The sequence below is a fragment of the Arctopsyche grandis genome, chromosome 6 (assembly GCF_051622035.1).
Source record: "Arctopsyche grandis isolate Sample6627 chromosome 6, ASM5162203v2, whole genome shotgun sequence".
Classification (NCBI taxonomy): domain Eukaryota; kingdom Metazoa; phylum Arthropoda; class Insecta; order Trichoptera; family Hydropsychidae; genus Arctopsyche; species Arctopsyche grandis.
Genome location: NC_135360.1, coordinates 7990039 through 8007402, shown reverse-complemented (window position 1 = coordinate 8007402; position 17364 = coordinate 7990039). Strand labels below are relative to the sequence as shown.

Genomic DNA, 17364 nt, shown 5'->3' with positions numbered 1-17364 from the left:
GCTGTTTATTCGTTTTGTCTTCTTCAAACAATTTAAACATCTCTCGATGTTTGTGTTTTTTTTATCATTTTTAAATGGGTTCGTGTTTTTAATTACTTCCTAAACACGAGAGATGCGGTCGTTCTTTTCCTGCCCGCAGCTGGTGCATTTATAATCGGCATTCTTCCAATTTTTAAGATGCACTTATTGCATCCTTTCAAATGTTTTTCGTGCTTGTTAAAAAGTTTATTTCTTAAATTTTCCCATCTAACTTTCTGTGGCATCTTTCAATAGACTTCTGATAGTCAACAAAATAACTTAAGTTAGATACAATTGGTATAAACTTTTACAAATAACTTCGATGGGCTCTAAATTGTATTTGAAAAGTAAAAAAAATGGCTCGGCGAGGCAGGGATGAGCAGCGGCATGCTGAAGTAATCGAGGGTGCGTGGCTCGATGTCGGGGGTCACCAGTTATGGGGGATGAACGAATGAGACGACTGGCATGTTAATGCACGTGTTTATTATATGACAGCTGAAGGAAGAGTGAGTAGCGGCTCTCCGAACCCAGCCGATCACCATTTGACGCCTCGATCATGGGAGGCATCAATGGAATTCAAACGCTGCCATGTATTCCTCAAGCTGATGACTATAAGCGCAGACACACTAATTCATACGGCACGCCACGCCTCGGTGATGGGCGTATCCTCATGTTTCAAATATTTTCAAAGCAACCGATCTCACTGGTCAGTTGACTATGTCTCGGTCAACCAGTGAGTTGCCTGATGTGGCATGCTCCATACAATTGCATACATTTGATCTGGTCGCGCAACAAAGTCACCCACAAAGTTGTTGATTTCAATGCAAAGACTATGCAAGATCTTGATTTTTTGTTTCCAGAATCTGCCGACCGACGGCTAGTTTACTGCATGTCGTAAAATAATTGGAACTGTAACATGCAATATGATCATGAACGTGTCGGTTCGGGGCCGAAGACTACTATTGTTATAAAAGTCTATGGAAAGCAACAAAGTTCAACTACTTTAATAGTCTGTTTTCAATTCGAATTAAATGACACACTTTCCAATCGAACGTCGAATGTACATCCTCGCAAAGGTGACAGAAACGTTCTCATTCCTGTCTACCCTCCCATTGATTTACGATTTATCCTGGAAACAGAAAGGAGACAGTTTGGCGATAATAAAGAGTGTCGTCATTATTCATTGCTACTCGGTAGTCCTTAATCGGATCCGGGGGGGCAAAAAGTCCTACGAAATCTCGGACCAGGCTGATTGATGGCAGTTTTATTTATAAGCGAAGCTTTCCGGTTCCCCGGAACCAATCGCAACCGAAGAGAGGTCGACGTGTCGAATCAAAACTTACGTCGACCCTTTTGCCCGGGACGACTCGAGGACCCTTGAGGGTTCTCCACCGAAACAAAATATGTTGTGTGTCGAACTTTTGCAATATGTGTGTGTTTGTCCATATTAATTTCAGCACACGGGTTCCCTTTGTCAATACGTAGTTCCTAGTTTCCTACACACATATCTGGATTTTGTGTATTTGCACTGTTCACGTGCTCGCACAAAGTGAACCAACGGAGCGAAATGAATTGCGGTCAACGATGGCCTTACTATGAGCTAAGTCTCTATTATGGAAAGTAGTGAGGGAGACGGTTTCAAAGGTTACCTTAGCAACGGCTGGGGTTGAAAGTGCTAAGTATAGGTCAAAAATGGTCCATTCACTGCGTCAAATTGGAATTTGTCGAATTTTTTCCCTAGGGTGATCATTATCGCCAAGTGCGTTTAAAAGCAAGGGTGAATGGTTGAGTATTTAAGTTTTGGCGATGCAATCTCTTTAAAGTGGCGTATGTTTATGAAAAGCTTTCTTGGAAAATATTTCAATGACTTAGCATTTTTTTAAATGATTTTTTATACACATATGTACATTTAAATTTAATTTTGAACTAAATTTTAATACCACCACTCCTTCTAAAAAGTTTTGGGTACTCACTCAACGTGTCTGACTAGGGTTTCCAAAAAATCACCCGAAAAAAAAGCCGGTTTTCGGTTTTTTTACAAATAAAAAGCCGGTTGGCCGAAGTTTTAAATTTTTATACCGAAAAAAAATTGTAAATATATATTTTATTATGCAAAAAAATAATTGCTTATAAATTAAATTAAGTTATAAACATTATGAATTTTCATACGATAATTTTTACATATATATATGTATATTATTATTACAAATATCACAGCCATAAAATGACAAATCCTGAATACGCACAAATAATTAAATGATTTAAATCAGCTACTATCAAGAAGAAGAACGTGCAAAAACTACAAATTATGGAAAACCCAATTTGCCGGAATTCTAAAAGGCCTTGTGTAGGTTATTGAAAGAACTTTCAATAATATTTCAATGGTTTATGACCTGGTCTTCGTCCATTACTATATCTCATAGTGCCGTATCTTTTTCTGTTATTCAAAGAAATATACGCCTATTCCCTAAGAAAGTTCGGATCCAATACACATTTTTTTTTGATCTTACATAAAAACTTGAAATTCATAATTGTTAGTTTTGATGAAAAAAACATTAATTAAAGGAAACTTTCAAAATCCAGTTGATCGGTTTTCGATTTTTTGAAAAATGGTCAAAAAGCCAGTTTTCGGTTTCGGTTAAGCCGGCTTGGAAGCCCTAGTATCTGATTAATGTTGCTTACCCACTTACAAGACTTCGAAATATCTGTGGATCAATCAAAATTATTTTCAGACGAATCTATACGGAAACTACATAGTACTACCCACCAAATCATCACGGCAAATGCTTGTGAAGAGGTACCTACTGGTTCAATTCGAAAATCTGCCTGGAACATTATAAAATCAGATCATATGAGCCATCTCAAACGTTTGCCAACCTTAATCGATTGTCAAATTGCAACCAGTCAACCATAATATTTGGTCATAGACATAGTAATTGTGTGTAATTGCGTCGTCTTCACTAATTAGGCCCACTGACGAAGTGATTTAGCCAGCAGCGTAACTCATTGATTAGCCTAAATGCTTACGTCTGAGAGGTCCTGGTTTGACTTAGATTGAAAAGAATCATACGTTGTATGATTCGAAGTATTAATGCAGTGCTGCTGGCCAGACTTGGATATTTGTGACTCCAAGTCCAAAATAAAAAAAATGTTTGGTATATTTTCTAATAACATCGACAATTCTCGGAACACTTGCTACTTATTACCTGCTAGTAAACTATTTATAGTAACGATAAATCGTTTGTACAAATTGTCGCAATAATCACTACGGTAAATCGCGCAACTGATTACAAATCGTTGTGTCGATGAGCTCGTTTTGACCCTTTGAATGCTGACTAACGCCGATCGGCGTTTTGCCAACAAGTCGTTGTATTTTGAGTATGTAAAAAATAAACAAGAATAATATCCGCTAAGCTTTTCCAGGTAGCATTGAAAAAAAATTGCATTGAACATGGGTCGTGTAATTCGTGTCAATGTTTATAAAGACTGGTTTACACCGGAATTTCTGAATTTATAACCATAGCAGAATTTCCCGATGGAAATCCCTAATTGCTGAGTATTTTAGATGGTGGCTTGGCATTTAGATTGTGAGCATTACATTTTAACAACAATGCATAAGATGGAACTAGTTTCGTAAAAATACATCCATTAATAGACCTTTTTGTTTATTTCATATTGTTGCAAGATTTATTAGGTACAAAGTCTAAACACAACTTTACAAAACTTGAAATCCTCGGCAGTAGTTATCTAGGGTTTGTTTGGATTAGCTACGATTTTATACCTGTTTTCTATTGGATTTCTAAATAATTCTAGTTGGCAATGTCGGCGAAATTTTCAGCGTGACGGACTTTCAACAGAAAAGATGTCAGCACTCAAAGGGTCAAACACGATATCAGCAATCATATGATACATCGAGCTGATGACGTTCTTGATTTCGCTTCTTTATATTCTTCGTTATTACTGATTCTTTCTACTCAACTATGTATGTTTAATAACTGCCGTTTCTTCACTTTATTCCACAAACCTGCGAAAAATCGCATAAAGAACTGCAATAAAGATATTTGACGAGTCAAAACAGTCTCATCAACTAGAAGTTTTATTAGACGTTGCATCGGATCATAAAATCCAATACCACATTTACCTTTTCAATCCTGAAATACATAGTACAATTTACGACTTACTTCCAAGTATATGTATGTATACATATGTACATACATAGTGCAAGGTTGTATTATATTGAACTTGGAACACCTTTTGGTTACTTTTTATTTACGTATATTTTATAATCTTTATAATCATTCAATTTTTAAACCAATTTCATATCACAATATTTGTATATACAACCAGCGGAATAAACTAGTGGTTAGCATATAATGCTTTGAACACAGTGGTCACGGGTTCAAATCCCACTGGTTTCTGCTGGCCAGACCTTGGATTTGTGACTCCAGGTTGATAGTTTCCTATGAGAGTTTGCCAATTTATCTGATTTTCATTGAAACGGTTCCAACAAATTGGCAACCTTACCCCTTACCCTCGCAAAACCTCGAATTTTCATCAATCTCGAATTTCGGTGATTTGATTCGCACAAATTTGACCGCAAATGTCTCCGTGGATGTTAATTGTATTTACTGCTGAATTTACACATTTGACCACGGATGTCTCTGTGGATGCTAATTGATATGTATTTACTTTGTATTATACTACATAGTATCAAATGTACAATGCTTCTGGCCAGGAAGGCGCATTAGAGTTACCCGTCAGGCCTTCCTGGTATAAATTAAAAATAAATAAATATTATAGAAAGACTAAGCATATCTTCTTTGCCTTGTACCCAATTTTTTTTCGTTTTTTTGCTTCCATTATATTATTTCCATCACGTCTTTCATACAGAGTAGGGTCGGTTGCATCTTCAGTCGACGAGACAAGCGAAGCGTTTGCAACGAAATTTTCAAAATATTTGCGGGCACAAACTCCAAGAGAGCGTGGAGGGAGATCAGGGGATGAAAAGCGTTTCAGAGCCTCCGGGGAAATCTGCGCGGTTTTCAACATCGCATTCCCAAACTTATACATTTTTTTGCGAATAACAATCATAAATAAAATTCCGCTCACACGATATAATCTCCCATGTTTTGACGCCTGTCAATTTCCTCGACAAACGCGTTTTACGTCCGCTCCAAAGTGCTCGAGCGAAAGAGTAAGCTCTGCTTGTAGTGCAAAACGACCAAGTTTTGTCTGCTCGTAGACCATTAGGGCCGTTAAGGGGTCACAAACGGTGACTGTAGTGCTACACACACACACCTCCCCCGCCCACTTCTCTTTTCAGTGTGCTCTTTTAACCCGGCTGAGTTGGTGGGTGGAGGCTGGGGGGTGGCTTGTCTCGGCACGATGCCAACCGTGCACGCTTCTATTTTGCAGTTTCCCTTTTGCCGTTCTTAGTCCTGCTTTGACGCTGTAATTTTTGGCACCTACGATGCTGATTTTTTTTTTCGCTCGCTTGTTGGTCCGTTCGAACGTGTGATATCTTCTGGGTCAATGCACTGCAATTTTCCACCAAGCACACATCGGAAGGGTTCCGATAAAGCCTGTTGATATGGAAAGTTCAATCTGTTCATATTCATTTTTTTTTTACTTTATGTGAGTGGATTTAGTTCTGCCTAATAGAACCAATCCATATTACTTTATTTTCGTCTTTACGTATATGTAAATTTTGGTTGTATAATATGTATACAATTGACTCTACCACATATGTATCTACGTCGCTAAGATGCATATAATAAATATGTAAACAATTTAATAGTTGCAATTACCAAATTATTATGGGCAGAACCAGGGCTGTGGAGTCTATTCAAAATTTACCGACTCCGACTCCTTCGTAAGACTTTTCTTGCCAACGTATACAATTGTTAGTATCATATACGAGTATATAATATCACTATTCCGTCTGTCTGTCTGTCTGTCTCTCTGAGATTCGACATACACATGTACATATGTACATCAATGCTAAAACGTATACGATGATATAATAACAAAAGAAAAAAACCTTCTATATATATATACTATTCGATGCCAATCTTTCCGGTTGACACGAGAATTTACCGCCATCTATTGAAAATTTATTTAATTAATTAATTAATCAATCAATTTTTCTATTGGTGTTTTAAATTGTTTACATGTACGTAGGTAGGTACTTAGTTTTACCTTTTTTTCGCATTAAATATTAAATTAAATATATTTAAAAGGTATTAGAAAAATATTCGACCGCGTGGAGAACAAACACGTGACCGACGACAATTCTTTTAGTTTAATAACTAAATATGCCAACACCCATGCGTTGGTATGTCATCGAGTACAACACTAGTTAAAAATAATAACGATTTTCAAAATATAAAAAATTAAAGGAATTACTAAATATTGACATGTTACCCAATTTATTGAATTATTGAAAAATGGGAATAACAAAATGGCAAATAGGAATAACAAAAACAATCGGGCTTAGCTCCAACACATCAATTCAATGATTTTAAGATCAATCGGAGTCGGTTGATTTTTTTTTATGACTCCGACTTTGCTTGAAATGCTCCGACTCCAACTCCACAGCCCTGGTAAGAACACACTCAAGACAAAGTGAGTTTTTAATTTGCATATACCCTTAAGCCGCAGATACACAGAATCGTACGGCACGGCACGCTTAGATAGACTCAAGCTGTGTCTTCATATCATTATAATTCGTACGATCTTATTATTTCGACAAGTTTTTCCAACATTTCTTCAAATATGACAATTACCATTATTGATCGCTGTCAAACGTATGTCAATACAAGGATAAAATATCACCAAAAACACTCAAAAGGGTAATTTTTGCCAACAACCGCGATGGCATATATTAGGCGTGCCAGCACTTTGACGTGCAAAACTATTTTAAAAAAGCTTGTAAAAATAAAACACGTGCTTCGTACCAATATATGTGTCTGCACCTTTGAGTTTGTGCAATTCCTACCATTATATATGTATATAAAAATAGATAACTATTGTAATCATAATTATTAAACGTATTATTATTCACTTTATGAAGATGAAAGTTTTTTTGTTTATTTAGTTGTATAAAACAGTGGCGTGCGGTGGTGTTGATGTTGGGTGATATTTTTTAAAACGAATTTTATTATTATTTATACATTAATTCAATTCTCAATCTTTAGACATGAATTTTTCAATTACGCTTTCGTAAAATAAAATTTTCATACACACAACACATCCAAAATCAACACCCACCTTACGCCACTGGTATACAAAAAATACAGTTCCATTGCAGTGGTTGTATACATACATACATTGACAGAATAGCATAGTACATAATAATGCCTAATAATGCCACGTGGTTTTTTTTAGATAGTTTTAAACGTGCGAAAAAAATGTGACGTGCCTTGTACAGATTCATGGCACCCCATTTGCGCCGTCCCAAAATTACCCTCAGTAGTGTTTTCGGTAAAATTGTATCCTTGTATTTATCCTTGCTTGACAGTGGTCGATTACGGTGTATCCCATATTTGAAGAAATGTAGGAGACCCCCCCACAGCGGGGAGCCAAGCACACGACGTGCCGTTCTTCCCTGTGTGATTTCGCCCTAATGCTTGCCCACGTACTGCGCGTGTGCTGCGTGCTGCGTTTGAACGTCGTCGTTAACATGCCCCGTCTCTCTTTCTCCCCTTAGAATCGTATAGTGTGGAAAGAAACTCGGCATATCACTTCGTTCACATGATCGGCCGACAAAAACAAGAGTTTTTTTTTATTATTTTTAAACGGAATTAATATTAATAAATTATTAATTCCGTTGATCCGAATTGTGATATATTTAGTGAGTGCACAATTACGTGCACACTGGCCACTAGTATGCATATAATTATGTATGTAGAAGCGTGTCATCAATCAATTGATAGTTTGAGTCCAGTCTATAGCATGATCCTATAAGGATAAAATTTTGTTAAAATTTGCATTAAATCATACACCGTTGCACATTCTAGTGGTAAACAAATATTTCCTAATTATAAAAAGTGAAAATAAATGCATTTTCCTTTTTATAACCCTACCTCCGTTTTCTACTCCCTCTTTATTACTTACAACGCTGGTTGCACCTGACATTTTTTCCCTGCTTTTTATCGCAAAATATGATTGTGCGGATGGGAGGGAGGTGAAGTGGTTCAGTAACTACAACAACAACAGCAGGGCAGGTAGGAGGGGTGGTATCTAGAAATGACCGTCATGGGTATTGTTTCATCCCTCTCGTTTTCAACTCCCCTAGCCACGACCGTTGGGGGTCTGTGCATGTTCTGTACAAATAAATTTCTCTCTACAATGCATTTTTTCGTTTTTGTTTCAGGTTGTGGCGACTTTTGCTTGACTGTGGAGCCTTCGAACGTAGCTGTGGTGGGTGGCAGTTCGGTAGCATTACAATGTAGTGCTCCTCGAGCTAAAGCGTTGGGTTGGAAGTATGCAACTGTACAACCGCTCGACGAGGTGCCATTATTAGACCTTCAACAAGACATTTACAGGTAATTTATATAAATTTATTTTTAAATTTAATGTAACTTTAATTTAAACCCATATTTAGCCGAGTATTATAAAACCTACATACTGTACAAGTCAATTTTTCTAGTTGAAAGTGAAAGTTACTTGTATGAATATGGAAATCTTTCACCTTATTTAAGTGTGATAACTAAAGAGCGGACCAACTTTGCGCCGTTCATTGTCCATTTTTCGCCGTGCTTTATTCATTTTTATGATGAACCTTATTTTTAATGCCCTCTAGCTTTGTAGTTTGCCCTGTTTCCTGGAAAATAGACCCAAAACGACCTGTTTCCTGGAAAAAGCACGCTTCCGGTCCTACCTCTAGTGATAACTAGAGATTGGACCGGAAGCGTGCCGTTCATTGTTAATTGTTGCTGTGCTTTGTTCAATTTTATGAAGACATTTTTTTTTTGCACTCTAGCTTTGTAAATAGACCCAAAACGCCCTGATTCCTGGAAAAAGCACGCTTCCTATCCGCCCTTTAGTGATAACTAGAGGTAGGATAGCCAAGGTGCCGCTCATTGTTCCATTGTTGTAAATCCTTTGTAAAAAAGGTTCGGCAAACCTTTAAAAATGCATTTACAACATTTGAACAATACATGGCACCCTCTGAGTCCGGGCTTTAGTGATAACACCTAGGGCCATAAACAATAACAATAACCGCAAATAATGAAATGGTCCATATATGTGCCCATAATTATGAAAGTGGTCTAAGTCAAGTCGATTTTATCGTTTAATATCGGTTATATTGTAATATGTAATTGATTAAAAAAAAAATTTTATTCTTGACTTAGACCACTTTCATAATTATGGGCACATATGTCACAGTGAAATTATATTTCAAGTTTAAATATATTTTCACTGACGTTTCAGTGAAATCATAACCAGTTACATTTTCAGGGTTGGTTTTATTCATTTAAGATTAGATTGTTAAGGTTGGTATTATTTAAGGGTTAGGTTAAGTAATGGTTGGCCCTATTCATTTAAGATTGGGTTGTTAGGGTTAAATTTATAGAGTTAAACGTTGTAAATTCATTGTTTGATACATTTTCACTGTTTGAATTGGTGAAAATATATTCTACCGATTGCGATGAAACTTACAGGAGTTATTGTGTGTATGCCCGCGATGGCTTGCATCGTGTAGGTTGCCGCTTTAAGTTAGTTAAAATTTAGGGTTCGGTGATTATTCCGCAAAAAGCGATCTCTCACAAGTCACTTAAATTTCGACCACGGAACATCTGGCGCCCAAAAACTCCATCAATCGAAAGGTACACACGCAAAATATTGTACTAACGAGAACTCGAGTGCCTGATGTTCCGTGATCGAGATTTTAGTGACTTGCGCGAGATCGCTTTTTGCGGAATAATCCGTTTACCAAAATTTAGTTACGTACTTGATTTAACTACACCGTCAGGAAATCTTCATTAGGAGTTCATTCATGATATAAAAAGACATTGGTTTTTTACTAAAAATGTACCTTATTTTGTCTACAATATTTCCCCTTCCTCCCCAAGTGCACGATTGCGTACATCAGGCCACTAGTAAATTATGAATGGAGAGGGGTTGTAAATAAATATTTTTTAATCGAACTATTAGTTTGAGGTTATGATCTTTTAAAAATACATTGCTTATAAAATATCAATTATACCTATCATTTTCTGTTTCAAGATCTCAATTTGATAATGGATCTTTGGAGCTCAGATCCATCGGAGAAGGAGCCCCTGCTGGTGATTACCAATGTGTAGCTTCGTTCGATGATGTCGGAACTGTTGTGTCGAGAGTTGCAACAGTCTCTGTGCCAAGTATGAATCCAATTTCTCACCAACTATACATATCAACCGTCAAATTATATTCTTAATCATCATCTTTATTCCGTAGGTTTGCCTGGATTTGAAGCCGAACCTAGAGATTTGAGTGTGTATCCTGGCGAGGCAGCTTTTTTCTCTTGTGCCGTACGTGGACCGTTTTCCCTAGGCCCACCTTTAGGGCCGAGGATGATAGCGCCCGAACCCAAGCCCTTAGATTTAAAAGTATTTACTTTCATATTAACGCATTTTATTATTTATTTAGTGAGTATTATTACATTGGAATTGACTATCGTAGGTACAATGGCTGAAGAACGAAGCACCGTTTCGATTGGACGACACCCGCATGACTCTGATGCCTTCCGGAGCCTTAGAAATCGATCCGGTGAAACTTTCGGATCACGGAACGTATCGGTGTAATGTATCTTTAGTCGGAACACCGGGTTATAGGTGAGTAAAAATTTTGGATAACATTTTCATTTTAATGATAATATAATAAATGTTTTAATACAAATTTTAATTTCAGGTTAAGCAACAAAGCACAATTGACAATAAACACAGACCTCACATTGGTCGAAACCGTTACAGCACCAGCTTTTATAGCCGAACCGAGATCGCAGACTGCCGTTGAAGGTGAAGAATCTTATTTGATTACTATTTACGTATAAAATTTATTATATTCTATTGTTATTTAATTTAAATGTCGTAAATTTCAGGTTCTCCTGTGACTATGGAATGTGCAGCGTTGGGAAATCCAAGACCCGATATTATATGGTTAAATAATGGTGTAGCTATAGATTTAAAGTTAGTGTTTGTTTTCATACTATAATATAATACGGGTTATTTTTTTATGAAAATGATATTTAATGTGCTACCGTTTATTTTTACAGCGACTTAGATAGTAGATATACTCTTTACGGTTCTGGTGTATTATTTATCAATTCCGTAAAAGAGAATGATGCTGGGACTTATCAATGTAGAGCAGACAATAGAGAAGATTCTTTAGACGCCACTGCAATATTGGATGTTCAGGTGAATGTTTGGGTTGTTTATAGTAGTTTTTTTTTAAATAGAGGTTAAAAAACGTATTTTTAACATACATTTGTAGTATATATGCTAATTAAAAAACATCAATACTATCTATTTCCTTTGAAATATGAATGTTAGTATTTTTAGTAGTAATTTCTATGGTTCATTGTCTTTAGTTCGAAACCGGTTTTGAACGTCGCTAATAAAATCGAATTTTAAAGCAATTTTTTATTGTTTCAGGTCCCACCTCGTTTTGTCAAAAAACCCACCGATAAAGATGCTTTGGAAAGAGAAGATCTCGAATTAGAGTGTGAAGTTTATGGTCGACCTGAACCTACTGTTCGATGGCTGAAAAACGGAGAAATCATAACGCCGAATAATCATGACATGACCTTTGTAAAAGGGTAACTTTTTTGCTACCTAATTTATTACCTATATTGCAAATATGAAATTGTAATATTATATTTGGAATGATTTTTTTATTTTTAGATACAATTTACGCATTCAAGGATTAATGGCTTTGGATGCTGGCATTTTTCAATGCACTGCATTTAATTCAGCAGGAAATATTCAAGCATCGGCTAGATTGACTGTTGTCAGTGCAGGTAATTGGAATCACTCATTGTTTGTTTTAAATATAGTTTAATTGACTTTTTTTTATTGATTATTTTTATTATTTTATTATTTAATTTTTAAAAATATCGTTTTGTTTTTTTTCTTTTTTCCTTTTTTACTTTTTCAACCTAACCTATTATTTTCCTTCCACAACAATGTTTTTTTGGTGTTGTTTATTATTCGTTAAATTGACATGTATTTTAATTATTGTATTATTGTTAAATCATCATTATAATCATTAATATAATATAGTAGAGAAATATAAAAACTCTACAAAAAAATCTAAATTAGCCAAAAACAATAAAAAAACTAAAATAGAATCGTCAGAAGATCAATATTTCTCCGACAATCCTTCCAATGAAAAACAACCAAAGAGACGAACGAGCTCTTTCAACGTAACCGATAGATCGAACAGATGGAGGAGCTTTGATAATTCTCAGAAACCATTTGATCCAAAGTTGATCCTGACGTCTCTCGTCAGCTCCGATCAAGTGCCTAAGTTTGCCGGTAAGCGCGATATGGGCGAGAATATTCCCAGCTCGCACGACATTTTCAGCAGCCTAATCTCGTCGACCAGCTTCAAATCGAAACCCGAGGACGCTAGCGACTTAGACGATGACCAAGAGTCGGGAAAGTTCGGCGATTTCTTGGGCGAGACATCTTTAGCGTTCACGTCAACACCAATAATTAATCCGTTAAATTCTTCCCTGAACTCCCGTCCGGATATAGGAATCGACGAGGGATCCGAAGAAGTCGACGAAAAGCTCATACCGTCCGAGCCGCTGGACTTCAGAGCCGTCATCATCAAGCCGAGATTCGTCACCCTAAGTTGGACAGAACCAAAAGTCACCAACGGTGACACAGAAGTATACGCTGTGATTTATAAAGTCGCAGGATCATTAAGGTAATAGTCTTTATATTAATATTATTCCTTTGTATTTTATATCATTATTTAATGTGTTATATTTTTAGGGAACGTGTTATGAATACAACAAGGGGCAACATCCATGAAATGAACATACCGTCTTTACAACCCAGTACTGCTTATCAATTTAGAGTCGTTGCTTATAATAAAAACGGCCCAGGACCTAGTACACAAGTAAATGCCTTTTAAAATACATCTTTTTATGTATTGTATATTTGATTTTATTGCTAATTTAAAATGAATTGTCATTAAAGGTATTGGATATTACAACTCAATCTGAGGACCAATCATTGGGTCCTCCATTAGATTTGACGATAATGTCTTTGAATCCGACGTCTATGTCTGTTTCTTGGCAGCCTCCGGAGTTGATTCCAGGCGCTAGAGTCTCCGTAGATAAATATCAACTCTTTCTCACTGAGGTTTGTATTAACTTTCAATTGTTTGTGTATCAAATCGATCAAAATAATCATTTTAATATGTCAAATTCAGATGGACACTGGCCGAGAACGCTCAATCATTACTGCAGAGCTGAATAAGCATTTGATAGATTTGATTCCATTCACTGAGTATGGATTAAGAATAGTTGCGCTCGCCGTTGGAGCCGATCTTGAATCGTCGGAAGGTGTAGGAACTCCTACAGAGCAAATCATCGTGAGAACTCCTGGAGATGCTCCCTCTGCTCCTCCACTGAACGTCTCTTTAGAAGCACAAACGAGTACTGTAAGTTCAACTTAGTATTATATGTATGCAAATATTATATTTTAGTGTATATTTTTACTAACATTAAAAATTTATATTTTAGAGTGTACTAGTACAATGGGAAGCACCACCACCAGAAGCTCAAAATGGAGATATTACAGGTTTTAAAATAAAATACAGGAAAGCTGGACGTAAAAGAGCCGATTCGCTTGCAACTCCAGCTAATGCCAGATCTGTCACTCTTCGAGACCTTGAAAGAATGGCGACTTACCAAGTATTTATTGACTTTTGTTCATAGCTTTTGCATATTTCCGATGTACCTATGGTTATTTTAACTGTTATTTTCTCTAGGTTCGAATATGTGCTATCAATGTGAACGGTTCGGGTCCATACAGCGAATGGTACAGCGTCGACACTCTTCGAAATGATCTTGATGAGAGTCGAGTTCCCAATGAACCAAGCCCGTTAAAAAGTGAGTCTACTACCAGTGTTGGTTATAAAATTTCCAATACTTCGGTTGCCGCTGTCATACTCTTCCTCTCCATCCTTCCAAATTTTAAGTTAATCAAAGTTACTTACGATCATTTTTTAAATTTATTTATAGCGCGTTCTGGATCTGATTACATAATTGTATCATGGGCGCCTCCACCAAAGAACCAAAATATCAAAGTTCGCGGTTACAATTTGAGCTGGGGTAAAGGTATTCCGGATGTGTACTTTCAAAGAGTCGATGAATTGACAAAACAATACACGATAAAAGATTTGGGTATGTATTACCAATATATTATTGGTTTATGAAACTGGCGTTTATTAATCTGATTCTTGTTTTGCTTTAGAATCCAACGAAGAGTATGTAATATCGCTTCGAGCCAACAATCAAATTGGAGACGGCCCTCCGGTATATGCGAACGTCCGCACCCGAGACAAATCAGATCCGCTCAACGGTGACGATTTGGACGTCGGAGTGAACGGGGCGGGAAGTAGAGGACCGTCCGTATCTTCGACACCGCCTCTGATTCCACCTGTCGGTCTTAAAGCTGATGTCTTAAGCGGTACTACGGCCGTCGTTTACTGGACTGATACCACGCTTCCTACTTCACAGGTATTTTTATACGCATTAAAGAATCTCTAATCTTAAACGAATGTATATATTGATGTTTTGTTTTTTTTTTTTAGATTGTAACTGATCAACGTTATTATATGGTGAGATATTGTGCAGTCGGATCGCAGAGATATAGATATTTCAATACTACATATAGGAATTGTATGATCGATGAACTTAGATCCAACACTCAGTATGAATTTACTGTTAAAGTTGTCAAAGGTAAAATTTTATTCGATTCAAACACCTGAATAAATAAACCACAAACTTAATATATAATATGTAGCTAAAACTAAATATAGCCACAGCTTAGTGCACCGGTAGAGCTGTTGCATACTAGCAGATAGGTTGTGGGTTCAAGTCCCGGCCAAATACGCTGCTGGTGAGATCTTGTATCTTTCCTCGTTATGCCGAGCTTCTACTTAGTGCATTGGACTTTGTGTAGCATCTTGGCGTTCAGTGTCCAAACTATGTTATAAATAAATATATAAAAATAAGGAATGTATTATAATTTAATGTTTATTTGTATTTTATTTTTTTAGGTAATAGAGAATCTCCATGGTCTATGGTAGTCGTAAATAGCACATTCGAAGCAGCCCCTTCGTCACATCCCCGTGAGCTCAGAGTCACACCCGCAGCTGACGGTTCACCCTATTCATTAACCCTTCAATGGTTACCTCCGAGTAAAGCTAACGGTGCTATCACAGGTTTGTCACAATAATATTGATTGTGGCTCATTTTTTGAGAAGTTATTACATTGTTTGGTTTTGTTTCAGGCTATGTGATTTTGTACACGACCGACTCTTCGCGTAGAGATCGCGAGTGGATCGTTCAAGGTGTGGTCGGAAGCGTCACGTCAGCTTCGGTTCAATCTTTGTTGCCTGCCACGTCTTATCATTTCAAAATTCAGGCCAGAAACGCCAAAGGCTACGGACCGTTCAGCCCCATCGTCTCCTTTACAACACTCACCGGTAATATTATGTTTTGGTATGCGCGTTAATTGTCAGCCACGTGATAGTCAGATGCAAAATTGAGATTTATTTATTTATATATATATATATATATATATATATATATATATATATATATATATATATATATATATATATATATATATATATATACATATGTATATATGTACATGTATTAGAATGAATTGGCATGATAAAGTGATCACGTTATATTATTATAGAATCATCCCAAGGTGATGCGATAGAGTGATATTTTGTGGCGTATACCGGATTCTGATTGGTAAATTAGAATCAATGCGACTGTTGATGGTTTGAATTTAATTTGCCATGTTATCTTAGAGCTGGGCCACACTGGGTGACTTTATTGCCCAATGGTCACTCTTGGTCATCCAACTCAGGCAACCAGAAGTGACCAAAAATCTGCTCACTAATACCTATAGGGGCGAAAACACACAGAGAGGCACTCCATTAGTGTTCAAAGCAAGAGAGTAAAATCAATGGTTTTTCTAATAAATTGACAATAGTGAACCATTTGTTATGCGAAAAGCATCAACCTTTGGTGAGAACACGCTGAAAAGTGCGGCACGCTTGTGGTTTCTAGCTGTGATCATTATTAATTCTTACGATCTCATTATTTCGACAAGTTTCTCCTACATTTTTTTTAATATGAGAATCACTGTCAATAATACAAGGATAAAATATCACCGAAAACACTCCAGGGGTGATTTTTGGACTTGGCACTTTGTGGCTCGGGCAACCAGTGAATTGCCTAGTGTGGCATGCTCCATACAACTGCATACATTTGATCTGGTCGCGCAACAAAGTCACCCACCGAGTTGCCTGCAAGTCGCCCAGTGTGGTTGGGCTACTGACTGCTCTTTGTAGGAATGTTGTCAATATCACTCTATCGCAAAATGTCGCATGATTTATGATTTGATTTGTTTTTATTTCGTATACAAATAATTTTGTTTTTAAATGTGTACTCGGAACGATTATTCTTAGTATTTTTGTTGAATCGAAATGATTTATATTGAATTAATAATTGTTATGAATGGTTTTGAAAAAAAAAAATTGTTGATAAATGACACGTAAAAATATGTTGTTATTAATAGATTAGTAATAATGCTTCAATTATTTTTTTTTATTATTTTGATTATTGTATTTGAACAGGAAATGGCATGGAGAAAAATCCTGGAATTGTTAGAGGTATGATGCTTCATTTGAATGTTTTTTTTTTTCTAATTTTGAAATTTTTGCTTTAAATAATAGTTTTGTGCATATATTATATATTATGAAATATTAACTAGATGATTAGAGTATTATATTATGTTTTTGCACTATACTGATTTTATTAGAGAAAAGTTAAATCGATTAGAATTTTAAATTATAAATGTACCTACATATACATATATATTCATTAAATTTCATTCAACATATTTATCAATTTTAATCATTTTAGATGTACGATACAACTATTCACTCGTAATGTACATAGTCTTGGGCGTCATCGGCTTACTTGTGTTGGTCGGAGTAATCGTTACCATCATCATATGTTGTCGCCGAGCATCTTTACGACCGCCCACCAGTCCCGATACGAGGAGCAAAAGGTATAATAAAATGTGAATCTTTATTGTACTT

The 17364-nt window shown here is 36.3% G+C and overlaps 1 protein-coding gene across 3 annotated transcripts in view; it reads left to right on the top strand.

Moving 5' to 3' along the window:
- Window positions 1–17364, top strand: part of fra (neogenin protein frazzled) — a 143618-nt gene that overhangs the window by 122604 nt on the left and 3650 nt on the right. For all 3 annotated transcript variants that reach the window (XM_077432627.1, XM_077432626.1, XM_077432625.1), the window contains exons 2-23: window positions 8393–8564; window positions 10249–10382; window positions 10459–10610; window positions 10684–10835; window positions 10912–11018; window positions 11102–11189; window positions 11276–11417; window positions 11655–11818; window positions 11904–12019; window positions 12282–12933; window positions 13002–13128; window positions 13209–13373; window positions 13444–13674; window positions 13757–13927; window positions 14005–14125; window positions 14258–14419; window positions 14490–14755; window positions 14830–14977; window positions 15298–15462; window positions 15532–15726; window positions 16897–16932; window positions 17186–17333. In XM_077432627.1, the coding sequence (XP_077288753.1) occupies window positions 8393–8564; window positions 10249–10382; window positions 10459–10610; window positions 10684–10835; window positions 10912–11018; window positions 11102–11189; window positions 11276–11417; window positions 11655–11818; window positions 11904–12019; window positions 12282–12933; window positions 13002–13128; window positions 13209–13373; window positions 13444–13674; window positions 13757–13927; window positions 14005–14125; window positions 14258–14419; window positions 14490–14755; window positions 14830–14977; window positions 15298–15462; window positions 15532–15726; window positions 16897–16932; window positions 17186–17333 (3814 nt within the window). The remainder of the gene's footprint in view (window positions 1–8392; window positions 8565–10248; window positions 10383–10458; window positions 10611–10683; window positions 10836–10911; window positions 11019–11101; window positions 11190–11275; window positions 11418–11654; window positions 11819–11903; window positions 12020–12281; window positions 12934–13001; window positions 13129–13208; window positions 13374–13443; window positions 13675–13756; window positions 13928–14004; window positions 14126–14257; window positions 14420–14489; window positions 14756–14829; window positions 14978–15297; window positions 15463–15531; window positions 15727–16896; window positions 16933–17185; window positions 17334–17364) is intronic.